At 39.2% G+C, this 26,138-nt stretch overlaps 1 protein-coding gene across 1 annotated transcript; it reads left to right on the top strand.

Annotated features, from left to right (window-relative positions):
- The first annotated feature begins 8,845 nt into the window (after nt 1-8,845).
- On the top strand, nt 8,846-24,183 carry LOC120537802 (kyphoscoliosis peptidase-like). Its single transcript, XM_039767047.1, has 5 exons — nt 8,846-9,111; nt 10,800-10,858; nt 14,120-14,213; nt 18,630-18,731; nt 24,054-24,183. Exons 1-5 carry the CDS (start codon nt 9,068-9,070, stop codon nt 24,181-24,183), a joined length of 429 nt encoding a protein of 142 aa, XP_039622981.1. The 5' UTR covers nt 8,846-9,067.
- The last annotated feature ends 1,955 nt before the right edge of the window (nt 24,184-26,138 follow it).

Here is a 26,138-nt window from a genome sequence, read left to right as displayed (position 1 = left end):
AAAAGGTATTTATATATTACAGAAATGCTGTCTGAGTCCTGAAAATTGATCAATATTTCTTCCGGAATAGAGGCTGGTGGGAGGTGAGGAAGATTGGGCAGGTTCTGTTTAACAAAGTTTCTAATTTGGAGGTAGTGAAAAAAAATGTGTTGCTGGAAAGTTAAATTTGGAGTGTAATTGTTCGTAGGATGCGAAGACGTTGTCTGTGTACAAGATCTCTAAATGATTTAATCCCGAATGCTTTCCAGACATTAAAAACTGCATACGTTTAAGAGGGTGGAAAAAGGTGGTTATCGTGCAGAGGTGCCACAGATTAAAGCTTCTCTATCTTGAAGTACTTCCTACATTGGCTCCATATTCTGAGTGAACGAAGCACAATTGGGTTGTTTGTATATTGGTGATAACTTGTACTTATTTGGCACAAAGTGAGGATTTTATTTCTATTGCGGAACAAGCCTGTGTATGTTCATTTATTTGTGTCAATATTCACATTTTTATAGCTTGTATATTTGCTGCCTAGTAATAAAATTGAAAGTTAGGTACAGCCATGCCACCTTCTGCCTTAGTTCTTTGTTGGATTGCCCTTTAGATACGTGGATGTTTTAAATTCCAAATAAATGAGGTTATGATTGAATCTAACTTCTTAAAAAATGACTTATTGATGTATATTGGAATATTTTGAAATAGAAAAAAGCTTAGGAAGGATATTCATCTTGACAATGTTAATTTTTCCAGATAAAGTGAGATGAAGGGTTGACCATCTATACAAGTCTTGCTTAGGTTTTTCCATGCAGACAGCCAAGTTGTGTTGATAAAGAACTTTATGTTTACTTGTGATGTTTACCCCTAAGTATTTAAACTGATCTGCGATGATAAAAGGGAAGGTGTCCAATCTAATATTGTGTGCTTGAGAGTTCACTGGAAAGAGCACACTTTAATTCAAATTAACCAGAAATCTTTTGAAATTAACCAGAAATCTTTTGAAATTCTATTAGTGCTGTTAAGACTGCAGGCATAGTGTTTTGTGGGTCTGATATATACAATGCCATATCATCTGTATATAGTGAAATTTTCTGTTCAAGTCCTTCTCATAAGCATTTGACAGTGAACTGCCAGTGGCTCATTAGCAATTGCAAAAAGCAGTGGAGACAAAGGGCATCATTGTCTAGTACCGCATTCTAGTTTGAAATAGTCTGAGATAATGTTGTTAATACAAACTAAAGCTTCTGGACTGGTATACAGTAGTTTAATCTATGCACACATGTTCAGGCCAAACCTAAATTTCTCCAGTGTAGTGAAAAGGTAGTTCCATTCCTAAGCAAACAAAATTTCTCCAGCATTAATGAGGACCATGTATGTTTTCTCCCAGTTATTGACAGATGACACTACCAACTCCAGCTTCTCCTGGTCTTGAGAGGATCTCTTTTTCCAAATGTCCCGGTTTGCACTCGTACGATTCACAAGTGGGGTTGATAAAGGTGACATATCTATTGTCAGGACAAGTCTGATTCGCCAGTTTCATCCAGGGAAACTAGACAGAAAATATTGTGTGCAATGGCCTGTGAAGGGAAAGAAGAGGCCACCAGAAGGCTGGCCAGTACAGGAAGTCAAGATCTTAGAAGTGTCGGGTAAGAGATCATTATGACAAAGTTTTCTTCTAGAGAAGCTCCAGTGTGGTTATCTTTTTCTGGGACTTATAGTCTGTTTAGCAGGCTACTGCACAGAAGTATCAGTCTTCTTAAGCTACAGGTGAAAAGGCAGTTAAGTAACTGGGGCCTTTCTATTTCAAGTTCATATTAGTTATGCTAATAATAATGACAGATGAGTAATCAATCTATGAGAAATAACTAAGCATTTTGGCTACTGTTCATTTCAGTTTTACATTTTATCAAAAATGGCTATTCTATCAAACCGGAACACACAAGGTTTGGCAGACGGCCCAGCCAGGACGCCCCTTTGTCACTAGATCCGGGGGAGCAGCCATGGAAGCCACGCTATATCCCTCGAAACCTTTGTTGGCAGCCCCCCTGGCTTGCATCGGGGCCACTTTCATGGAACACCGAAGCTTATCTGGGTTGGGCTCCGTGGCCTCTGCCAGGGGGAGCTGCATATAGCTGAATGAGGCATTCTGGGCGGGAGCGCAGCCACACCCGGAAGTGCAGCCAGAAGTAGGTCAACGAGCACCTGCAGCACTTCCGGGTGGGTTATAAGAGGAGCCTGCAGCCACTACTCAGGGGCCAGATTCGGGAGGAGGACGACAATGCTTGTGCAGGAGAGGAAGAGAGTGGTGGAAAAGAGAACAGGAGTGTTATAGTGTGTTTAGTGATTGGGACTGTGTTGTGGCTGAGGGGATTACGAGGAAGATGTGCCCTCCAGCTGAAGAGAAATAAATAGTTTATTCATTTTATATGTGCCTCCGTGTGAGTCTGTGTCGGGTCGGGCGCAATATAGTGCCTTTTCTTACAAAGGAAACAGTGACTAAAGGAAGGATACAAGCTCTAGCTGTGTCAGTACTCCTAACTAAAAGAAGTCTGGTCAATATTAAGTTTAATGTCTTACCGAAATTCCCATTGTGATAACGTAGCACCTCAAACTTGAGGAATGCCTGTCTGCTTTTTCTCTCAAATCTCTTTATCTTTCACCAAAGTATCTCCTTACTGGTCTATCATGGTCCCATCTTATCTACCAATTCCAAGATCAAGGGTGACTGACAGCAAGTGGCCTTTCAGGGCACTCACCAGAGCTGTTCTGTTCTCAAAGTTCTCTATGAGATTTACAGACACAATCAATGGGCCACAACTGCCCACCCTGCATAATATAACACAGGATTCCATGTGTCTCATGTGGGGGTTATTCAAATGTTCTTTTTGGTGAATTGTCCTAGCATTTCAACAATTCCAGATACATCATACTGTAGCACCTTCAGCAGGTGTTTAACCGCACTAGTCCTTACATGGGCTCCCCAGCTGCCAGTGTGTGCTTCTATTGTGAAATATAAATATTCCCCATCACTACTTTGATGAGAACAAGCTCAACATAGTTTGTCAATCCATTCCCATCTTACTTCTGCATACTATCAAGATGAGATTAGAAGATCCCCAAAGTACTACCATCTGCACCACTACTCTGATGATTTATTCCTAGCCTCTGTCAGCTGAATTTATCATCCCATAAATGTGGCCCCTAGATAAACTACCAGGAAAGATCTGGGTACTTTCTTGACCATGAGCTGGATTTAGAAAATAATTACCTAATTCAAACATATTAATGAAAAGATTTGAATTTTAAATCCATTTTTTTAATATCATTATTAGGGAGGCCTGTGATGGACTGGCACCCCTTTTCGGATGGATTCCTCCACCTTCCATCATCCAACAGAAGTCAAGAGGAAAAAATGGATCTAGAAAATAGATGGATGGAAGGATGGATATTAAAAATGCTAAAACACCCTTGCCTCCTCCAGGAATGACTCCTGAGAATTTTTTAAAAATTGTATTCAGTTTAACAAATTCAAAACTCTGAAAGCAAAGTTAATATGACGGAAGCAAGAGATCTGTGGTAATATTGAAGGCTGAAGCACTGTTGACAGATGGGCAATAAACACGACAAGGTGTCTGCTGGAACAAATTCAATGACCAACTACTTACGTATGGAGAGTGAATTGGTTTAATTGTGCCTCACACTCGTCAGTAACACCACTTATTCAGCTTTACTACTTTAAACTAGATATTGAGCATGGATAATAGTGTATTACGTTATTGTATGCTTTTAGTATTTTCAGTATCAATGCCATGTTTTTTAGATAAAGAAAAACATCTATGTGCTATTGAGAGAAGTTTGCTACAACAAGACATTGACATTCTGCAAAAAAGGATTGCTAAAGCAACAAAACGTCTCTGTGAAGAAAATAACCTGTGCTATCAGGAGCTGACACATACTGCTAAGGTAAACAGAAATTCCAAATTCCTTTTAACAATGCTAAGTACATGGTGGCTTTCCAGTTACCATGACATGAATAAGAAGAAAACATTACAAGAATGACAGTACTGTATTAAGTGAGAGCAATTATTTTGTTTCAGTGAAGGAGTGTCCTGTTCTGTAGATAGGCCTGACACTGCTACCAGTGCTTCGGCTGTAGCAAATCTCAGGAAGTGTGATGGACTTAAGGATAGCCCACCAAAATGTTTTCACTTAATAAACGAATACAGTGCATCCGGAAAGTATTCACAGCACATCACTTTTTCCACATTTTTTTATGTTACAGCCTTATTCCAAAATGGATTAAATTCATTTTTTTCCTCAGAATTCGTTGGTGCACAGCCATTTTAAGATCTCTCCAGAGATGTTCAATCAGATTCAAGTCTGGGCTCTGGCTGGGCCACTCAAAGACATTCACAGAGTTGTCCTGAAGCAACTCCTTTGATATCTTGGCTGTGTGCTTAGGGTCATTGTCCTGCTGAAAGATGAACCATCGCCCCTGTCTGAGATCAAGAACGCTCTGGAGCAGGCTTTCATCCAGGATGTCTCAGTACAGTAATCTTTCCCTTTATCCTGACTAGTCTCCCAGTTCCTGCCGCTGAAAAACATCCCCACATCATGATGCTGCCACCACCATGCTTCACTGTAGGGATGGTATTGGCCTGGTGATGAGCGGTGCCTGATTTCCTCCAAACGTAACGCCTGGCATTCACACCAAAGAATTCACTCTTTGTCTCATCAGACCATAGAATCTTGTTTCTCATGGCCTGAGAGTACTTCAGGTGCCTTTTGGCAAACTCCAGGCGGGCTGCCATGTGCCTTTTACTAAGGAGTGGCTTCCGTCTGGCCACTCTACCATACATGCCTGATTGGTGGATTGCTGCAGAGATGGTTGTCCTTCTGGAAGGTTCTCCTCTCTCCTCAGAGGACCTCTGGAGCTCTGACAGAGTGACCATTGGGTTCTTGGTCACCTCCCTGACTCTCCCCCGATCGTTCAGTTTAGATGGCCAGCCAACTCTAGGAAGAGTCCTGGTGGTTTCGAACTTCTTCCACTTACGGATGATGGAGGCCACTGTGCTCATTGGGACCTTCAAAGCAGCAGAACATTTTTCTGTAACCTTCCCCAGATTTGTGCTTCGAGACAATCCTGTCTCGGAGGTCTACAGACAATTCCTTTGACTTCATGCTTGGTTTGTGCTCTGACATGAACTGTCAACTGTGGGACCTTATATAGACAGGTGTGTGCCTTTCCAAATCATGTCCAATAAACTGAATTTACCACAGGTGGACTCCAATTAAGCTGCAGAAACATCTCAAAGATGATCAGGGGAAACAGGATGCACCTGAGTTCAATTTTGGGCTTCATGGCAAAGGCTGTGAATACTTATGTACATGTGCTTTTTTTTTATTTTTAATAAATTTGCAAAAACCTCAAGTAAACTTTTTCACGTTGTCATTATGGGGTGTTGTGTGTAGAATTCTGAGGAAAAAAATTAATTTAATCCATTTTGGAATAAGGCTGTAACATAACAAAATGTGGAAAAAGTGATGCGCTGTGAATACTTTCCGGATGCACTGTAGTTCAGTGATGGCATTGGGTTGATAAACAGTTCTCCTTATTGTCTGAGCAGGCTCATTTGGACATGTTAACTTTAGCTTATCATGCTCTAAAGGAAGCAGTGACATTGTACTGTAACATAAAGTTGACATTTTTTTTTTTTTTTTGCTTTTCTATTTCTTGACATGGAGTGATGGCTTACCTTGTAGTCAAATTCCTAAAAACAAAAAAGTGACCACTTATTTTGGTAAATCTTCAGTATATTCATATTCCAATAAGCTGAGAGGACCGGAATTTCTTTCTTAAGATAATGCAACCTATTGTCATGATCTAGCTTGAAAGTTTGATTATTTTAAAGTGTTCCTTGGCTTCCAAAAATTATTTCAGTATGGCTTTGAGGCTGAATAATGTAAAGGTATTATACATTGTGGACATGTATAGGAATGACAGGTGATCTCAGAATAATTTGGGACACCAAGACAGGTCATCCCATTTAATGATAAGGCAAAATAATCGTGGAGTTACTTTACCCTTACATTGGGCTTAAGAAGGTCAAATGCAGAAAGAAGTGGAAGCAAATCAATCTGTCGTAGTCTTCTGGGAGAACAGGGCTGGGTGCCCTCACTGGGTGGATTCCAGGCACTGTGGGGAGAGAAGGAGAAAATAGAGTTAATGGCCGCGCCCGCTCGTTGTCCAGAGGGTCATTATATACCTTGACAGAGCCTGTGAGGAGATCAACACACGCCCTCTTATGTTTTTGACATTGTTAAAATAGTTAAATTCTCCCGAGACAATGTTATGTTTCATTTAAATGCTGTTTGAGACAGGTTGCTAGGATGCAAGGCCCACTTGCTTGCAAGCATTTCCCACAGGCCATGACATCAGTAGCGCAACATTTTTTTTAAAAATAGTACTCTGCGTACTGTAAGTGTCACATGGGTTGGACTGGCATCCCGGGCAGAAGAGGGGATGGTTCCTTACCCAAACATGAGGCTCCTAGCAGGCAGACAAGCATCCCAGCCAGGGGAGAGAAAGGTTCCAAATCCGGAAGAAATGGCCAAAGTGGATGAACGGTACCCAACAGGGCTGTGGTTGAGAACTCCAAGCCCCATGATGATTGGAATCCATCCGTCTCTTGCGCATCCTGGACGAGGTTGGGCTGCCGGCCATCCCTTTCACCAGCTAGTAACACCAGAAAGTGTTAAAACAAAATTATTAAGTAGTTGAATATTAAGTAAACACCGGTATGAGGCTGAATTCTTTAATAAAGATTACAGAGATATAAAGTATGGAGTTTGAAAAGTGTTTTAAGAAACTATGCCTTTGCTATTTCATTTGTTCTTTATTTGACATTTGCATTCACATTAATAAATATGCATATCCCGCTTCTCTAATCTTATTCCACTTCTTCAAGTGAGAGTACTGAGCTGTTTTAAGTAAAAGATCTTGAAGTTGTCAAGATCTGACAATCCAATTATATGAAACTACTCAAAAAACACAATTTCTTTCAACAACCTGCTTTATATATAATACTTTTAATTTTACAGTATAAGCATCTTTAAAGTGGATGAGTGGTCAGGTAGATTAAACCTTAAAAGGTACTTCTTGAAAAAAAAACACTGCTGACCCCATTCTTTGGATAAAGTAATCATTTACTCTCATGGTCATGTACCATGTACATTGTTTTATCTCTTGTTTCAGAAAGTAATGAGGAATGTTAAAGAAAGAAAAATGAAAAGGCAAGGAAACTGCATCTTCACAGCATGCAGAGATGGCAGAGGTACAGATGGCACTTTACTAGAACATAAAGATGGCCACTCACAGGAGGAAAGCAAATATTGGGATATTCAGCATAGCATAGACAGTGCTGGTATGCTTAAAGCAAAAATAGAAGAACTGGAAAAGGAGAACAAGGTTTTGGACCATGAGAATAAACTGCTGAGGGAGCAGATGTTGGGTGGTAAGTATGTTTAACAATTATGGGCAGCAACTTTGAAAATGTCATCAGGCAGGCCTATTGTCATGATATGGAGTTGAAAGCATTGCCTCAAGAAGTGCCCCTATCTCTTTACCTATATCCAGGAGTTTTTAATATTTATATAATAAAAATATTTTTATTTTGGGTTCTCAATAGACAAGTAACTGTTTTGAGCACACCTATGTTGCCTTGTTGTTGATAATTTGGAGTTTTGAGGGAGTTGGCCTATTTTACTTGGCCGTAGGTTTGTTATCCATGATGACGTCAGGATAGTTTGCACAAGACATCTATTACTCAAAGCATTATGTGGTGTTCTACAGTGACTCCTAGAGCTTTGAATCATGGCAATGTATCACTTAATCTGTTTAAGTTTCCTTCACCTGAGATTATTCTTACATCTAACGTTTCTTTTCATTGTTACGCTAATGGCACTGGGCTATACATCTTCCTGTTGTCAGTTGATATTGCCTAAACTCCCTTAGCTCTTTTTGACTGCTCCAATCCTATTGAAGTCTGGGTATCACAAAACATTTTGCAATTCCATGCTGAAATGGTTGAGGTTGTTAGAGTTAGCAAAGAGGCTCCAAATCTAAATATACTCGGTTCCTCTAAAAGCAAAAACTCTAAAAATAGAATATATGGAGGTCTTTGACACCAATCTTAGTTTTAAGCATCATATTAACATTTTCTGTAAAACTGCTTATATCCATTTATGCAACATTTATATAATGCACCGTTTTACTTATCTACCAAGAAAACTGTGCGTCTAGTAAATTGGACTGTTTCACCCAAGCAATTTATTGGTCAATTAATGTGATTTAAAAAGCCGTCCCTATTCACAGAATATATCCGCAGCTAGAAGACTGTAGCTGCTCCAGACTCAACGCAAACTTAACTGGGGACATCAATAATAGAGAAGGATCCATGGCTTACTCTTACATTTTACTTAAAAATAATTATAAAGAGGGCTTCATTGTGCATTAAAGATATGCAAGCAGGGCAAATGGTTGTGTTTGTGTTTGAAGGCAGGCAGCCACGTCCTAGGTTGATTTTATCTGATTACTAAACTGATGTCGATTAATGTACTGGCATGACACCCAAATGGCTCTACAGAACAAGAAATATTAAAGTTTTAAACCGAAACTGTAATTCTTGTTGTGAATTATTAGGTACCCTACAAACTACTTCAGTGAAACAAAATACTGCGATGACTAATAAAAGAAGTGAAAGGGAAACTAAGTTTGGATTATTTTTTAAAGGATCTGAGCAAAGTCTGAAGAGGTGAGAAATTAATAGCAGTGAGAAGAACAGAAAGTGCTTCGTCACACACACTGGGGTTAGGAATCAAAATAAGGAACCTCTGCAATTCAAGCCAAAACATTCAAGAGGAAAATGGATTCACAAATTTAACATGGGAATTATTGACTGTACTGGATTCTGAAGAATTCAAACAATACGCTTTAGTTATTCTTTAATTTCACACAGTCAGCATCTATCAACAGTTTCTCAATTTTTTTATTCAGAGAGTATGTCTGGCAAGAAATCTCTACAGTATGACGTACTGGAATTTCTATCTCTTGACCGACGAGCTTCAAAAGTAAGAGTTTTTTGGTTTGTTTATCCGTCTTCTAAGTCTTTCAAGTAGTGTTGGGATGTTTCTTATTAAATTATGGAGTTTAACCAAAGGCATGGCAGCACAGTGCTTAATATGTTCTGTACCTGGACAATGTCTGGGCAGAATTTCCATGGCTGCATGTGTTTCTTCTTCCTTTCATGTCCATTAGGGTAATGCATGATAATTGGCATCTTAATGAATATCTGTGTGAGTGTGCCCTGTAATGGGCAGTTTCCTTCCTTGCACCTGCTGCCAGGGTAGGTATATATAGTGTACAACAGAAAAAAATTAAATATTATTTTCACACTGAAAATGACAAAAGATAACAGACGCAATGATTTGGCTGTGTAATTGAAAAGGTAAGACCAGGTCATCTATAAAGAAGGGGAATGAGGACAGATGAAAGAAGAGTAGGCATGAAAACTGCCATTAGAGTAAATAATGGGAGAAATTAAAATGTTACTTGGTCATCAAGATCTGGAGAAATAATGTGATCATATGTAGGTGCAAAGGTGTATGGACAGGTTTCCAGCCAGGTTGTTTGTTGGCACCTGTCCTGGCCAAGAGGCCATAGTGGATGGACAGGGAGGGATTGTCTATCCAGAACAATTCCTCCCCCAGTACAATATATGGCAGTGCTCCTCTGGCATGGACCCAGTATGGACATGCAGGATTCATAGTCCTGAAGGACAACGCTGTCTGGGTCCTTGGGTGGCACCAGAGGGCGCTGCAAGGAGAAGAACTCCAGTTCGTTTGGCTTCTGTGTAATCCAGATGTACTTCCTCCATTAAGTTCTATGGCACTGGAAGTATTCCTGGGTCCAACATAAAAGAAGCCGCTTGACCTCAAAGAGGTGAGCCAGAGTTGGGAGGCAGAAGACAATACTCACCTGGAGGAGTGAAAGGAGGGGAAACTAACAGTATTACCTGTGGTTATAACAGTGGATCTTGTTCATTTGAAAAAGTACTGTCTCTAATAAACAAACCCTTTATTTGATCCCGGGACTGTGTTGGGTGCATTGGTGTCTGGATTTTAGGCACTCCCTGCTGACTATACACAGTATATAAGTCATTTTTTTTCTGATATCTTTTTGAGATACCGTGACTGGGTATGCCACCTTTGATTTAGAAAACAAGAAGATTATATAACCAGGAAACATTTTTATTCTGAATCCTAGGGAAATTACAGGGAGAAACACAAGTACACAAACAAAATCACCTGTCCACCTCTCTCACACTTAGGTATTCAGATACTTTCCTTCTTCCTTTTGTTCTTTAAGTTTGGAGTGTCCCAAGAATCACTTCCAGAATCAGGGGCTTTCAAAATGTCATTCTTTGAATGTTTTTTCTTTAAAAAGTTTAAACTGAAAGCAAAACCTTCCTTCCATCCATCTATTCCTTTAACCCACTTACCAAGGGCATAGATGGGGGGCAGCTGCAATCAATACCAGCAATCATCAGGTGCAAGAGGGAAGCAACACCTGAACGGGACTCCATTCCATTGGTCTGTTTAATCTTCAAATTAAAGCTATCTTGTGTTGTTTATTTACTTTAGATCACCTCAAGTTTGGTCAAATAGTCTCTTGCTCAACACTTTTCTGCTTGTTTCCTTTACCAGGTAAATTGTATATCTATAAGAGGAGTGGTTTTAAAGTTGCTCAAATTTTCTAGGACAGAACTGCAGAAGATCCGAGCAATTTGGACATGGATAATCAACAATATCGCCTATGGTGAGCTCTGAAAGAACTGGTAGTAGCAAATTCTTACTTGCATATCCAAACAATGTGCTACATGCCTCCATTGTTTTTGGGATAATAGCATAATAGCAATATGTATTACTATTTACAAGATGTTTCTTTCCTTTTGATAGAATAAAAAGTGTAAAGGATCAGCACAGCCAGTTTAGAGAGCCTTCAGCGTGATTTCAAAAAATAGAACAAGCCAGCGGTTTCAATCATAAAATGATCTGCCTTCAAAATATTTTTTCTGACTTTTGACTACAGTTTTGGCATTTTTTTGGATAAGATACATGATTATGCGTCTCTGACTGCTTTCTTCATTGATATCATGGAGGCATGATGGTTGCATTGGTTGGCACTGCTGCCGCCCAGCTCAGGTCACCTTTTTGGCCACAATAATTGGTCCAGTATAGTTGCCAGACGTTAACCAAAGCCCTCAGGGACAATTTAAAGACTACTGCACCATTATAACCCAGTCAAATCAAGTTCAGCTAGTCCTTCCCCATTGACTTTAATGTAGCTTGCCAAGTTTGGTAAATATCACAAGCATTTCCTCAACGTGAGCATGGTGAATTGAAATCAGCTCGTTCATTCATCACTATTCGCATATCATGCTGTTCTATTTAAATTTCCTAACTAGATACTAATTTCCTGTGACCCAACATTTGCACAATGGACGTATGATCGGCGACAAAATAGCGCCGATTAAAACGCGGCGTCAAAATCGCGCAGACAAAATCGCGAAAGTTTCATTAAATATGAATTACTAGTTTAAAGCATACTAGCCAACCCGCGGCATACCATACGCCGCATAATCAGGCCGGTTTTTTAATAATTTTTAAGCACAGGGAGAAAATTTAACATTTGCAAAATCGGTAATGTAATAAATCAGCAAGAAAAGCAACATTGTAACAATGCACGGAACGAACCAACACACAATCGTCTGTGCGGCGTAGCGAGGTGGGAGGGGGGTGTGTACAAAGTGCAGGAGCATCTAAGAAGACGCATGTTTGTCGCGGATGTGAATTGCTGTATGTAGGGTGTACAACACTCTGCTATGCTGCACGCGGTCGTGTGTCGTAACCGAAAACTCGTTTTTTAAAGACTGCTCACTTCATTGTGTTTTAACCTCAGTTGTAAAGGAATGTTTTAATGATCCCATGGGATACCCGTTGCAAACAGTTTTACACGCTGCATATGGCGATTCACCTCCGCGAGAAACATGCCTCTTTAACAGTCAACGTGTGGGAGGGGGTGTGTACAAAGGGTAGGGACGAAAACAGTGGGAGCGTATGAGTCGCACTTAGTGGCAATTCCACGGTTTGCAGCCTGAATGGGGTTCAACGGCTTACCCACGCCTATACACACGCTCAATCTCATGCATAATTATTTATTGAATGGTAAACACTTCTGGAAAGACACGGTTGTCTAAAACAGTGTGAGAATACAACAGTAAGTGAATGAAAAGATGGAACTCTGGAGAGAGCAAAATACAACACAAAAGTGAACCCGCGGCATAACAAACGCTGCATAATTATTTATTGATGGTTGAACACTTCTGGAAAGACACAGGCACACCCCTCGCAAACTGTTCTACACGCCGCATACAGCGATTCACATCTGCGACAAACAAACTGTTTTACACACGCATACAGCGAATCACATCCGCGACATGATTTTTCCTAGATGGTCCTGTCGCGTCCACCCTCGCACTCGGAGCATACACACTGCCTGTTCATGTGCCCGGTCGCAAGCCGCATCCAGCCTCGTTCTCGAAGCATACACACCGCCTGGTCATGTGTCCGCTCGCAAGAGAAACTCACGGAGAGCCGCCCACCAGCTGCCTGTGTGTGTGCCTCTGTCTGCCTCTGGCGCGTCTTCCCCTGCGCTGCCTCTGTGTGAACCGGTCAGGCACAGAGAAGGTCAGCTGTTGAGAGAGCGTCTCGACTGTTGCAGGGCCTGCATTGGTGAAGCAGGTGAGACGGTAATGAAACAGAGGCACAGGGCTTATTGGTTTTTAAAGACTGATTCCTTCATTGTGCTTTAACCTCAGTTTTAAAGGATTGTTTTAAGGATCCCATGGGATACCCCTCGCAAACCGTTTCACACGCTGCATATGGCGATTCACCTCCACGAGAAACATGCCTCTATAAACAGTCAACGTAGCTCGGAGGTACATGACATTAACCCGACCTGCACTGCATGTGGCCTCTACGACAGACAAACATAAATGACGCCATTTTTTCTGTGTCATCGCGTCCAAGTTGGTGGGCGTGGCCCTGCGAGTTGTCGTCGTATCCAATGGTCTTGGAGTTGGTGGGCGTGGCTCCTTCCTGTGTGCGCCATAGGTGTCTCACTTGTCGGCGGCTTAGTGAATCCACACCCTTTCCGGCGTGCTTTTCATGGTTGTCTTGACTTAGTGAATTATATATATAGATATAATAATGTTTATTTTAAAAGTCAATATTATGAGACATGGCATGCCATCAGCACGGCACGCAGATAGTCCTTAAGATCACACCCTGCATATGTAGGAAGAATTGCATGCAGCCAGACGTCTTGATAGTTGAGCGTATTTAGACTTGCTGGCTGCCTGACTGCTGGTAATTCCGCTTTGTATATGACGTGTTATGCCAACCCTCGACTGAGTTAATTGTTCTTGGCATGTCATCAGCAGTTATAACAGTTATAACCTAGCACATAATGTATACATAATGCGCATGTACACATCCCACTCTCTTGGCCTCTCTCGCGATTTTGTCGTGGCGATTTTTTCGGCGCGCATTTGTTGAAAACCAGTTAGCGGGTTTGTCGCCGCTTATTTGTCCGTCGCGGTTTTGTAGGGGTGCATATGTCTATCACGCTTTTGTCGGTGAACCCTAATTTCCAATCCACACATCTAGTACCATTAGCTCACCATCTCCCTAGAAATCCAAAAGAGCATATGTAAAGGCTGTACTGTATTACAAATGCTGAAAAGACAAGTGGCTCTGTGCGACACATGGTTACATGAGGTGAAAGCATTTGACACAAAAATAATATACGCAGTAGCAACTACGGTATGTAGAATAAATACTGGTGTCCTTCCTTACAGAAAAAAATATAATTCTTAAGTCAGTTACAACTTAGTGAAAATAGTGTTTCAAAAGTCAAAAAATGGTTTAGAGACCCAAACTGCACTGCGAGCTTTTTCATTATTAGTAACAGTTTTGTCTTACAGCAATAGTAACCAAAACTGGAAATGCTTTTCAGACACTGAACAGAGTCCCAGGGATCCTGAAGAAGTGTTTCGAAGAAGAAAAGCAAAGTGTGTTGGCCAGGCTAACCTTTTCAAGGAAATGTGCAGGTAATGAACAGCAGAAACAAAACTTGTTGCTTCTAGGTAAGAAGAAATCTTGTAAATCTTAAGAAAGCTGCAGTATACTACTAGTCTAAATCCTCTCTAATTGCTATAAACCTCAAGAGAAAGGTGCAAAGCATCTTTTCAGTTGTGGCTGTTATCCTCTGTATTTAAAGAAGTCCAAATAGCTTTGTGTAAACTAAATTTAAAAAGTCTGACATCCCTCTAAAAGATACAAGATGTTCAAAGGTGGAAGAGGGAACTGGAAATGTGCAGGCAGATTTAAAGGTAAAATTGAAACACTTCGCCAGGTTTGCATAATTTTAAAATTGGAAAATACCTGAGCTAGAACTCTTTGAAATGCTGGTTAAGTTAAATTATATTCTAATTTATATTGTTGTTTTATGCATCACTGTATTTTATTTATTTATTTTTTTCCTTTTTAAAGCATCTCAGGATGATGTTTGCTTTGAAAGGTGCATATGAATTAAATTTAGATACCAATCATCCTGTCATAGCCATAGCTGCTGTGGTGTGCCTGCCAAAAATCTATTTTATTTTAATAAGAGTGTAATATACAATAGCAAGTTGCTGGAAAATTTGGAGCATTCAGACATTACAACACGGTTTATTTATATTGATTTATATTCATTTTCACTTTTGAGTAATTAAAAATGACTTGCTGCTCAAATGTCTTGCTTTTCTGTTGGTTGTGTTTGATAGCAAGAGGTGAACAAAAAAGTACCCTAATCTTAATTTCAGTGTTAACGAGAGTTTTATTAGTAATAAAAGTATTAAACTATTTATTTTGCTACTAGCAAAATACCTGCGCTTCGCAGTGGAGAAGTAGTGTGTTAAAGAAGTTATGGAAAAGAAAAGGAAACATTTTAAAAATAACATAACCTGATTGTCAATGTAACTGTTTTGTGACTGTTATGAGTGTTGCTGTCATCAAGGATTTGATTATCATTATTTCTTTCAATCAGGTTTGTATTTGGAGGATGTGTTGTGTTCAAGTTAAATACCATGTTTGTCAACCGTTGTAAAGATAACAGGTTTCATTCATCGAAGTGTTCACTACCCAAATTGGTACTCATGAATCTAAGATGTTTAACAGGCATTCCGTGTATTAAGTTGTGGATTTGCCTGCGAATATTTAGCGGCAGCGTGTCTATGAACGTAATTTAAACTTAAGCTTTACACCTTGCTTTCCTATTGATATGTGTACAAAAGGCTTGTTCAGCGTCAGAGGGTTGTTCCTTTCTTACTGCATCAATAAACAGCTTGTCTTCCTCTTTATCTAGAACATCACATACTACATGCACGGGTTTACCTTTCCCAGTCCTGCAAACTTTAGCGAAGTGGTGCAATTTACCACATTTTTTACACTGTCTTCCTTTAGCTGGACATTGACTTTTTCCACCGTGTGGTCTGTTTCCGCAGTAGGTGAACTTATGAATATGCATGTATGCGTCAGTCGCTTCATATTCTATCGCTGCCATCTCAATTGTGTAATGCGTTTTTTGTTCAGCTCTCTTTGGAGCTCTTGCTTCTTGTCTGCGTGCTGCGTTTACAGTCAGTTCACGTGAGCCACTCGGAATACATACATCGAAGGTTCTCAGCTTTACTTGTGCTATCTTGTGCGATCTTGCGATGTCCACGGCTTTATTTAATGTTAGCTAAGACCTGGCACTTAAAAGTTTCTCTTGCATTTTTGCTGAGTTTGTGCCAAACACTAGTCTATCCCTGACCATCTCATCTTCGTTTGCATAAGCACAGTCCTTCACCAGCAAGTTTAACTCCGTTACAAAGTGATCAAAAGTCTCGTTTCTACCCTGCGTCTTCTCATTAAACTTGTATCTCGCGAATATCATATTCGTCGTAGGCATGACAAACGCCAGCGGCAGCATGTCTATGAACTTAATTTAAACTTAAGCTTTACACCGTGCTTTCCTATTGATATGTCCTCAAAGGCTTGTTCAGCTTCAGAGGGTTGTTAAGTTGTGGATTTGCCTGCGAATATTTAGCGGCAGCGTGTCTATGAACGTAATTTAAACTTAAACTTTCCTATTGATATGTCCACAAAGGCTTGTTCAGCTTCAGAGGGTTGTTCCTTTCTTACTGCATCAATAAGCAGCTTGTCTTCCTCTTTATCTAGAACATCACACACTGCATGCACGGGTTTACCTTTCCCAGTCCTGCAAACTTTGGTGCAATTTACCACATTTTTTACACTGTCTTCCTTTAGCTGGACATTGACTTTTTCCACCGTGTGGTCTGTTTCCACAGTAGATGAACTTATGAATATGCGTTTATGCGTCACTCGCTTCATATTCTTTTGCTGCCTTCTCAATTGTGTAATGCGTTTTTTGTTCAGCGCTCTTTGGAGCTCTTCACAGTCAGTTCACGTGAGCCGCTCGGAGTACATGCATCGAAGGATCTCAGCTGTGCTTGTGCTATCTCGTGTGATCTTGCGATGTTCACGGCTTTATTTAATGTTAGCTAAGACCCGGCACTTAAAAGTTTCTCTTCACTTTCGCTGAGTTTGTGCCAAACACTAGTCTATCCCTGACCATCTCATCTTTGTTTGCATAAGCACAGTCCTTAACCCGCGAATATTTAGCGGCAGCGTGTCTATTGGATTGCTGCTGACGGACAGCCTTATTCGGGCAGGCACTCAATTACATAGGAGTCGTGATGATGCGGGACGCAACTCCGCCTCACACGGCGACCGAGCTGCAGGCTATGGCCATATATATGTATGTAAGTAGGTTTCAGTTAGGACCGTTACGTGTAGAATTTTGAAATGAAACCTGCCTAACTTTTGTAAGTAAGCTGTATGGAATGAGCCTGCCAAATTTCAGCCTTCTTCCTACACAGGAAGTTGAAGAATTAGTGATGAGTGAGTGAGAGAGTGAGTGAGTGAGTCAGTCAGTGAGTCAGTCAGTCAGTCAGTCAGTCAGTGAGGGTTTTGCCTTTTATTAGTATAGATTCTATTATTATTAGAGAATGGTATTAAATAATGTTTATACCAATTGTTATAAAATAACCATTTCAAAGGTTGTGTTGCAAACATGCAAAGTTCATGAAACCAGACCTTAGCCCATCTACTGTGATAATCACCATTTCAACTTATAAAGATTTCCTTCCATGCAATCTGCAATGTTATTGACAACTACTGGGGTACTGTGTGGACAGAACAGTCTCCTGGTTTAGGTGCACTGCTCACAGAGCTAGTAGGACATCAGTTTTTCACTAATTAGTAAATTGTGTGTTTCAAAGGAGCTCTTAACGGAAAGATGTTCTTCCAAGAGTCCCTCACATGTCAAGTTGATAGAGCCTGTACAAACATATATTCTATGATCGCAATATGCTGTTCCAATTAATACAAGTATTCTTTCTCTCCACAAAGCACACACATACAGTGACAGAACTAACAAAGCGGATTGCTGGTGGGAAGTCCTGCTAGCTTCACCTGCTTGCTGTTGCTTAAACCAAGCATGAACTACTACTACATAGTAAAATTTAAAACTTTCTGTTGTTTTTAATGTTCTCTATAAATAAAATTGACTTGACCAAATGAATCACTTAAGGATTAAAAGTTAACTCTCCTAGGTTTGACTCCAAGTGCATTCACGGCATGTATGGTGTTAATAGATTTTCTGTTGGTGTTCCAGTATTTGTGCCACATCACAAAGAGGTAATTCTAATTTGGCCTTGTCTGTGTGTGCATATGAGTGTACACATGAAGCTGCCCCTCTCATTTTTTTCCAGTTGTTGGGATAGACAACAGCCCCCTTTTTGGTCCTCAGTTGGATTATGCAGGTTTAAAGGTGAATGTACACCAGAAAAATGCAGCGCAGAAAATGTTGTCTGCTTGTTGCATCTCATTCTTCTACTGGGTCTGTATGCTATTTTTGAGGTATCCATATTCTTTCAGTACAGTATATATGATAGGATTAAGATAGCAGATGAGTCCTTTTTAAATCTCTTGCAATTTAAAAAATGTTTCTTCCACATTCACCTGAAAAGTGACTGACTGACACAATATTCGCTATAAAAGACCAATTGCCATCAAGTATTAGCCTCCACGCTTTACCGTATAATCTGAAGAGCCTCCAGGGAGGACAAGAGGCTGCTGCAAACTGAAAATGGTCAACAGATATTAGATGACAGAAACATTTTGGAATATGCCTGGCTCTAAGATGTGTGTTGCACTTTTCTGCATGCTTAATGAAATTTGTACACCTTCAGTGGTCTCACAGCAATTACCAATGGGGAAAGGGGCACATTTCAAAGAAGGCAGAAGCTGTGGCTGATAAAGTAAGACATACTGAATTTGTAATTGTCAGCTAGAGAAGCCTCCATTATTGTTATTTTGTTAAAATGAAAGGAATCATCATTCATGTATTTTGTTTTTAGGTTTGCAGGGATTGAGTGTGTCGTCATTTCTGGACAAAGACACAGATGGAATGCAGTTTGCATTGAAGACAGATGGCACCTTTTAGATGTTACATGGATTAAGTAAGTATGTTATCTTTATCTGCTACTGAATCCATTCTTTGAGAATTGTTAGTGAAAAACTAAAAGACACATTCACTAGCAACGTTTAATTAACAACCTAGACATGCAAATAATGGAGGGTTCTGCATTTTTAGGATTGAATATAGAAGACGGAAAATAAGCTGGATAGTATATGTGACTGGGGGACATTGCCCCCTGCTCGCTTCACTTGCCAACCCCCCCAGCCTGCGCGCACCAGCCACTTCACATCTCTGCTGTGTGCGTATGTGGATTTCACTTTCACCAAACAACAAATCTTGCGGATACACCTCTTCATTGGGAAGAAACATTACTTTTCCCTGAAGGCAACATGAATCAGACGATCTACAAGTCTCCGATTAAGTTTAAAACCGAACAAAATATTCTGTCTCTTTTCGTTGTTCCTTTATTTCACCCAGTAATAATTTCAGTTTGTTTGCACTAATGCGATCTTTACTATCATTTTTTTGAGATTTTCGAATTTTTGTACTTCCATTATCTCTAACATGCTCTGCATGTGTTTTCGTGCCAACATTTTTCAATTCTTTACGACGTTCTACTTTGTTATCTACTCTTTGTCTTTTATTTCCGGCCACGGGCATGGCTAAATCTCTTGGCACAAACTCTCATCTCGCGGGACTTGAAAGTATCTCTCTGAAAAAGTCACATCTCATCCCAGGCTAAAAAGTCTTGTCTTGTCCCAGGATTTTTTTTATTATAATAGAGAGATTTAACTGAAAAGTTTAAATAGGGGCTTTACTTTTACAGATATGTTTGAATTTTGTATAGAAGTGATACAAAATAGTATGATAAAAATAATGCTGAAAATGTAATAGTCATGCAAAAGTAGTTTTCATATTGCAAACAGCAGAATTTTATGTTTAATATCCAAAGCTTGCTACAGTCAAATAATAATTAATATATTGAATAATTAATTAAATACAGTGTGAAATAATTAATAAAATAATCAACACAAATTACAAATAATAAGGTACAGGGCAAAACAGGCAAACAAAAAAAGTAAAAAAATCAATGGATTGTTGAGGCAACTATAAGGAAATAATACAAAGGGACAAAAAAATGAAAAGAGGAATTCTTAATCTTATCATTATGTACCAAGAGCCAGAAATAAGAAAACTATAAACTCTAATTCAAAACCAATATGCCTCAAGCCAAAATTATTAGTCTGAGCAGCACAATAATGGTTATGTAAAAACAAGCTAAGTTTAAAACCTGACAATCCAAACTTAACAAAAACATTTTTGATAAAGAGCAGTAGATTCAGCTTAAAAAGATGAGGGAGGAAGATACAGCAGCAAATGCAGCAAATACCACAACAAAGCGCCATGACAAATGGATGCCTTTTAGAACTTTCAGGCGACTTCAGCTCTAATAGCTCTAGCACTTGAATGCCATAATCCTTTACCAAGCCTCATCCCCTTGACTTCAATAGATATTAAAAAAAAATACAGGAAAGAGACTAAGGAGAGCAAAAAAGTACTAAAGAAAATGAAGGTGATAGCGAGACACTGACGTTGTTTTAAAACAGGCACTGAACCGAAAAACAAGTTGAACAGTAGGGATCACAAATAGAAAAATCCCTTTTTAATTTTCACATTTGGAAAAGAAAATGCAGGATACGCTCCGGGCAGTTACATAGTTTTCAAAAGGTTGCTTCTCATAGGCCAGGGCCTGTCTCTCCAGGGCCTATCTCCTGGTACTGGGATCTCCTTTAAAGGATTGTTGAGTGCCATCCGGGTCAAAGATTTTCATCAGGGTTGGCAATGTTCAGTTTTTGGAAAAAATATACATCTGAGATATACTGTATATGTTGTTTTATTTTAGGGAACACAGGAAGTTTTATTAGCTAATAGGTCAGAATGCCTGACACAAGTTTTTAGAAGAGTATTTTTTCTGAATTAGGTGCTTTTTAATGTCAGGTATCTGAGAATCAGTTTATCCATTACTCCTATGTTTAAGGAATATTCTGGATAGAATTTAAAAAATGAGTTAGCTAACTGGATTAGGAGATATTTTAGAATCTCTGTAAATGAACCCAGCCAGAAATCTTATTTGGAGGCAAATGCAGTAAATAAGGTTAGATAGACATAATAATACTGTTATAATATACTCATTGTATTGATATATGTATGGAGTTACTCTTTGGTTTGAATTTATTTTTTGAAATTTCACAAAATTTGGTAAGTAATTCAATACATTTTGGAATTATTTTTAACTTGTTCCGTTATTTGTTTACACAACATGATCTACAAATAACATAAGTGTAGGAGCAACATACAAAATCATACCTCTATAGGATAAAATAAACAAAATCCTTAGTGACACTTAGTTTTCATTCAAGTATGCCCAAGGTTAAGTTTTTTTTCTTCAGTTTTGAATCTCTTTTTACCTTTGACTTTGATTTATCCCTGTGTTTTGTTCATTTGTGCTGCTCTTTTTGATCTCCAGTTTTGACTTTTGCCTGGCACTGACTAGAACTTTACATCTCCTGATCTGTCGGTTACTCAGAATAATTCTCGTGGACTGACTCTTAACAAATACAGTTTTTCACAGATGGTGTCCATGTATATACTGTACATTGTTAGGTCTGGAGTTAGAAAATAAACTTCATGAAAAAGACTTGGGAATCTTAGTGGACTCATCACTGCTCTCAACCAGATGTACAGAAATAATTAAACTGACTAGTTGTAGAGCATGCCACATTGAGGACAAGTCAAGAGAAGCCAGGTTAAGTCGTGAAGCACATTTGTGAGGCCTATCTTGGAAAGCTGTGTGCAGAAAATCTGCAGAAAAGCTGCAAAATGCAATCGAATAAAGAGACCTCAGTGAGTCAAGACTGGAAACCCTGGAGCCCCTCAAGGCTGTGTGCTCAGTCCATTATTGTTCACACTGCTGACTCATGACTGTGCAGCAATGCACAGCTCTAATCACATCATAAAATTCGCAGATGACACGACTGTGGTGGGTCTCATCAGCAACAACGAGTCAGCATACAGAGAGGAGGTGCAGTGGTTAAAGGACTGGTGTAAAGCCAATAACCTGTTTCTGAATGTAGACAAAACAAAGGAGATGATTGTTGACTTTAGGAAGACTAAGAGTGATCATCTGCCACTGAACATTGACGGCACAACTGTGGAGGTCGTCAATAGCATCAAATTCCTGGGTGTCCACCTGGCAGATAACCTCATCTGTTCCTACAACACCAGCTCTTTAGCCAAGAAAGCCCAGCAGTGGCTCTACTTCCTGCATAGGCTGAGATAAGCCCATCTTCCACCAGCTATTCAAACAACATTATACAGAGGAACCATAGAGAGCATCCTGAGCAACTGCATCACTGTCTGGTTTGGAAATTGCACGGTCAGGTATTGTAAAGCCCTACAACAGATAATGAAGACAGCTGAGAAGATCATCAGTGTCTCTCTGCCTTCCATCATGGACATTTACACCACACGCTGCATCCTCAAAGCCACCAGCATTGTGAATGACCCAACACACCCTTCAATCTCATTGTTTACACTTCTGCTATTGGGAAAAAGGTACCGAAGCATTCGGGCCCTTATCAGCAGAATGTCTAACAGTTTTTTCCCCCAAGCACTCAGATTCCTGAACACTCATGGACCTATCTGATATCTGATATATGTCTCCTGCTCTACAATGTTGCACATGGTTGCACATGTTTGCACATTTGACTCACATGCACCTTGTTATATATGCACCTTGCTATATATTACGTGTCTTTATGTTATGTGTCGTGGATTCTTCGTTGTCCTGTGTTCAATGTAGCACCATGGTCCTGGAGGAACATTGTTTCGTTTCTCTGTGTGCTGTACTACAGTATATGGATGAAATGACAATAAATACTCTAGAATCTAGAATGTTAGCTATAAGAATAGATTTAAGAACGAAAGAAGTTGAATAAACCAGAATATTAGCTATAAGAATAGATTTAAAAAGTTGAGAATCGCTATTTTGCTTAAACATAGATAAAAAGATATGACACATTAGAATACCTTCAAGTCTTGACATTATTTCAGATGTGCTAAGTGCATAGGTATTACAGTGCTTTGTTGGCATGAATTGTCTGCTATTCATTCAATTCAAGGGATTTAACTATGAAAAGCAAAATGCAAAAAAACCCTGATCTCTGCACTTAAGCCTTTAAGTGACTCCCGAATGGCAGGCAGTTTGCCTGCTTTTACCACTGAAGCACTTGACAGTCACTCAGTTTAGGCTTCCTTATGGCACAGCTCTGCTTTATTATAAAAGAAAATTAAATGTCACTCTTTAATTTCACATCACTTTTCAAAAATATCAAGTCAAAATTTAGAAGGAACTAATTTGAAGCTCAGAATTAGGAAACAGGGAGGTACAGCAGTAAGTCAGTCATGCTGCCTCAATGATAAAGCATCCTGGCTTTAAATCCCCTGCCCGGCCGTTGTCCATATGGAGTTTGTACTTTCTCCTTGAGCTTTTCTTTGGGTTATTCTGGTTTTCTCCCGCATCTCCATAGACATGAATGGCGAGCTAACATCATGGTTCCAAACTGGCCCTTTGAGGGTGTGTGTGTGATCCCTATGATGGACTAGCTGTTGTGTGCCTTGCTCCCGGTGCTGCCATTATAAGCTTTGCCCCATGACTCTGACTTGGGGTTAGCAGGTTTGAAAATGCTGTATTACTGTGTATTATTAAACAAATAATTTCCAGATTTGTATTTTTGTCTAAACATTTAAGATTTTTGTGATCATCATTATATCTCTTGTTGTGTATTTTTCTTAAAGTAACAGTATCCATTTTATTATTTCTTAGTCCAAATTCTTTCTCTCTCAATCCTCTGTACAGACATTGTTAATTTGTTCAAGTCAAGCCATATAAGGTTTAACAAAATTAAGTTGGTTTATCATAAAACCGGCTGTAAAGTCCTGTTCACCACTCTTTCTAATATACCAGTATATTGCACTGATTTGAAGTTATGCATATGACCCTGCACTCTGACCCCCAAAGTTTACATGAAAAGACAATCTCCCCTTGGGGATTAACACAACATACCAAATGAAATGAAAGAATTTTCATCCATTTATGCCCAGTCTAGTAATACTGTATATAGCTTCCACTGGTTCCCATGTCTTTAAAGAGGAGTAACTGATTGTGTAGTTATTAAGATAATACTCTGTCATTCCTAACTTTGAAGCAAAAGTAACAATTTCATGCCTTTCATATTCTCATGTGCCTCCCTACATCTGCTCTTATTTCTTGCCTCTCATAATGTTCTCTTTTCTTTTGCAGAGAGGAATATTTCTTGACACATCCTGAAATTTTTCAAAAGGATCACACACCACATGAAGAGAAGTGGAATCTACTGAATGGAAACTTAAAATCTAATCTAATAAGCAATGAAATTTGCCTGATTTTATGATGCTTATGTTTTGTTATTTTATCTTTTTACTCTTCAAGAAATCAGAAAGAATAAAGCAATATAATTTATATTAAAGTAAAAAAATAATTACATATTCTTACTTTTGGATAGATGCATTAATAATTAAAATAAATCCCTTCAGGATCAAGTAAGAAAATGACTACTCTGAGCAAAGGTGCAGTTAAAAAGTATAGGAAACATTATATTGCTATTAATGTTACGTTATATAAGTTTATGGGATCGATATTGTCACATGTACAGAGTTAATTTCTACTTGTATGTGCTAGTCATCATGCAAAACATTACCACATTTTGGCACCATATCTAACCCTGGATCAGAACAATGGCTATAGCTACTGCCTCACAATGCTAGCCTACTGACTGTGTGGAGTCTGCATCTATGCATCATGTCTGCCCAAATATTTTCCAGGCTCTGTCTCCTGCACCCAAAAAGCCATGTGTGTTAGTTAAATTTATAATCCTATACTGCCCAAAGTTATTGAATAATATAAATATTGAAAAGGTATAGATTAAGGTTTGTGTATGCATGATTGTGCCATGGGGTTTCCATCAAAGGTTGGTTCATAACTTGTTCCTGATACTTCAGGATAGACTCAGACTTCAAACAAATCAAAGAAATCAAAAGGTTAGAAAATAGATTTATCAGGACATTTTATTATCAAAGAAAAACAATGCTTTGGCAGTGACAGTAAGTGCATTGCAATTCAACTTGCTTATTGCATGTAGTAAGAATTATAGCAAAATGACACCTTTTATTGGCTAACTAAAAAGATCACAATATACAAGCTTTCGAGGTAACTCAGGCCCCTTCTTCAGGCAAAATGTAATCATAAACAGACACATACACGTCATTCTGTAAATCCTTGGTTGGGACAGCCCTTAATATGCTGGCCTCAGTCCCACTGCCAACAACCACCATGTAAACAAATGGTATTTAGTGAACAAGGCTGCATTTTACAACACGTCCTGTAAAGAACACATGCCTGAAGAAGCCTAGCCCTGAGCTGAGTTGAAAGCTTGCATATTGTAATCTTTTTAGTTAGCCAATAAAAGGTGTGATTTTGCTATAATTATCACTAAATTCATAATGGCTAATACGGTACAACACCCTAGTGCTTATTGCATGTAAAAATCCTTTTATCACTGTCCTGATATGTCAACCTAAAACTAGAGCTGGAATAACACCCGTGTTAGGAGTGAAAAATCAAACAACTATACTGACCAGAATTTTTCTTTTCCAGTCAGAAAAGTGTTTCATGATAGAGAGCTAGCTGTTAGTTGGGGATATCTGGGGATATCTTAGGTCAAACATGAGTTAAGTTGCTCTCACTCTATAACATCTTTCCTTTTAAAAGTGTATACAGTAACAATAACAGTGTTATTGTTGTGATTAGGAGTCACAAACTTGTTGAAATGGCTGTGAGGCCTCCTAAAAGAATCACAAAACCTCAAATTCAGCTTGTCTGACAATGGCTAGCTGCAGGCTTCTGTCATAGCTGGCCCCAAACAACAGCACCTGGCAAAATAATAAGAAATATCTCAAAACATAGCAAAGGACCCACAAGAAGGAGGATGATGACCATAAACCTTCCAGTTTGCACACAGAATGTCAGTTAAAGAACCTTTATAAATTAATTTGCTAACAAAAAATAGTACTAGGGTGTTGTATCATGTTAGCCATTATGAATGTAGAGAAAAGCCAAGCAAAATGACACCTTTTATTGGCTAACTAAAAAGATTACAATATGCAAGCTTTCAAGACAACTCAGGCCCCTTCTTCAGGCAAGATGTATATGGATGTGCACCAAGTCTTATAGCATGATGTCTGTAGATGTGTGCCTGTAAAGTTTTCATGTATGCAAAATTCTATACATGTGGCCATTTGGCCACTATCATTCCACAACTTGGTTAGCTTTCCCAGCTCAATGGTAGAC

The sequence above is a fragment of the Polypterus senegalus genome, chromosome 1 (genome assembly GCF_016835505.1).
Source record: "Polypterus senegalus isolate Bchr_013 chromosome 1, ASM1683550v1, whole genome shotgun sequence".
Lineage (NCBI taxonomy): Eukaryota > Metazoa > Chordata > Cladistia > Polypteriformes > Polypteridae > Polypterus > Polypterus senegalus.
The sequence above is the reverse complement of the archived record's forward strand: the minus strand, read 5'-3'. Positions and strand labels throughout refer to the sequence as shown.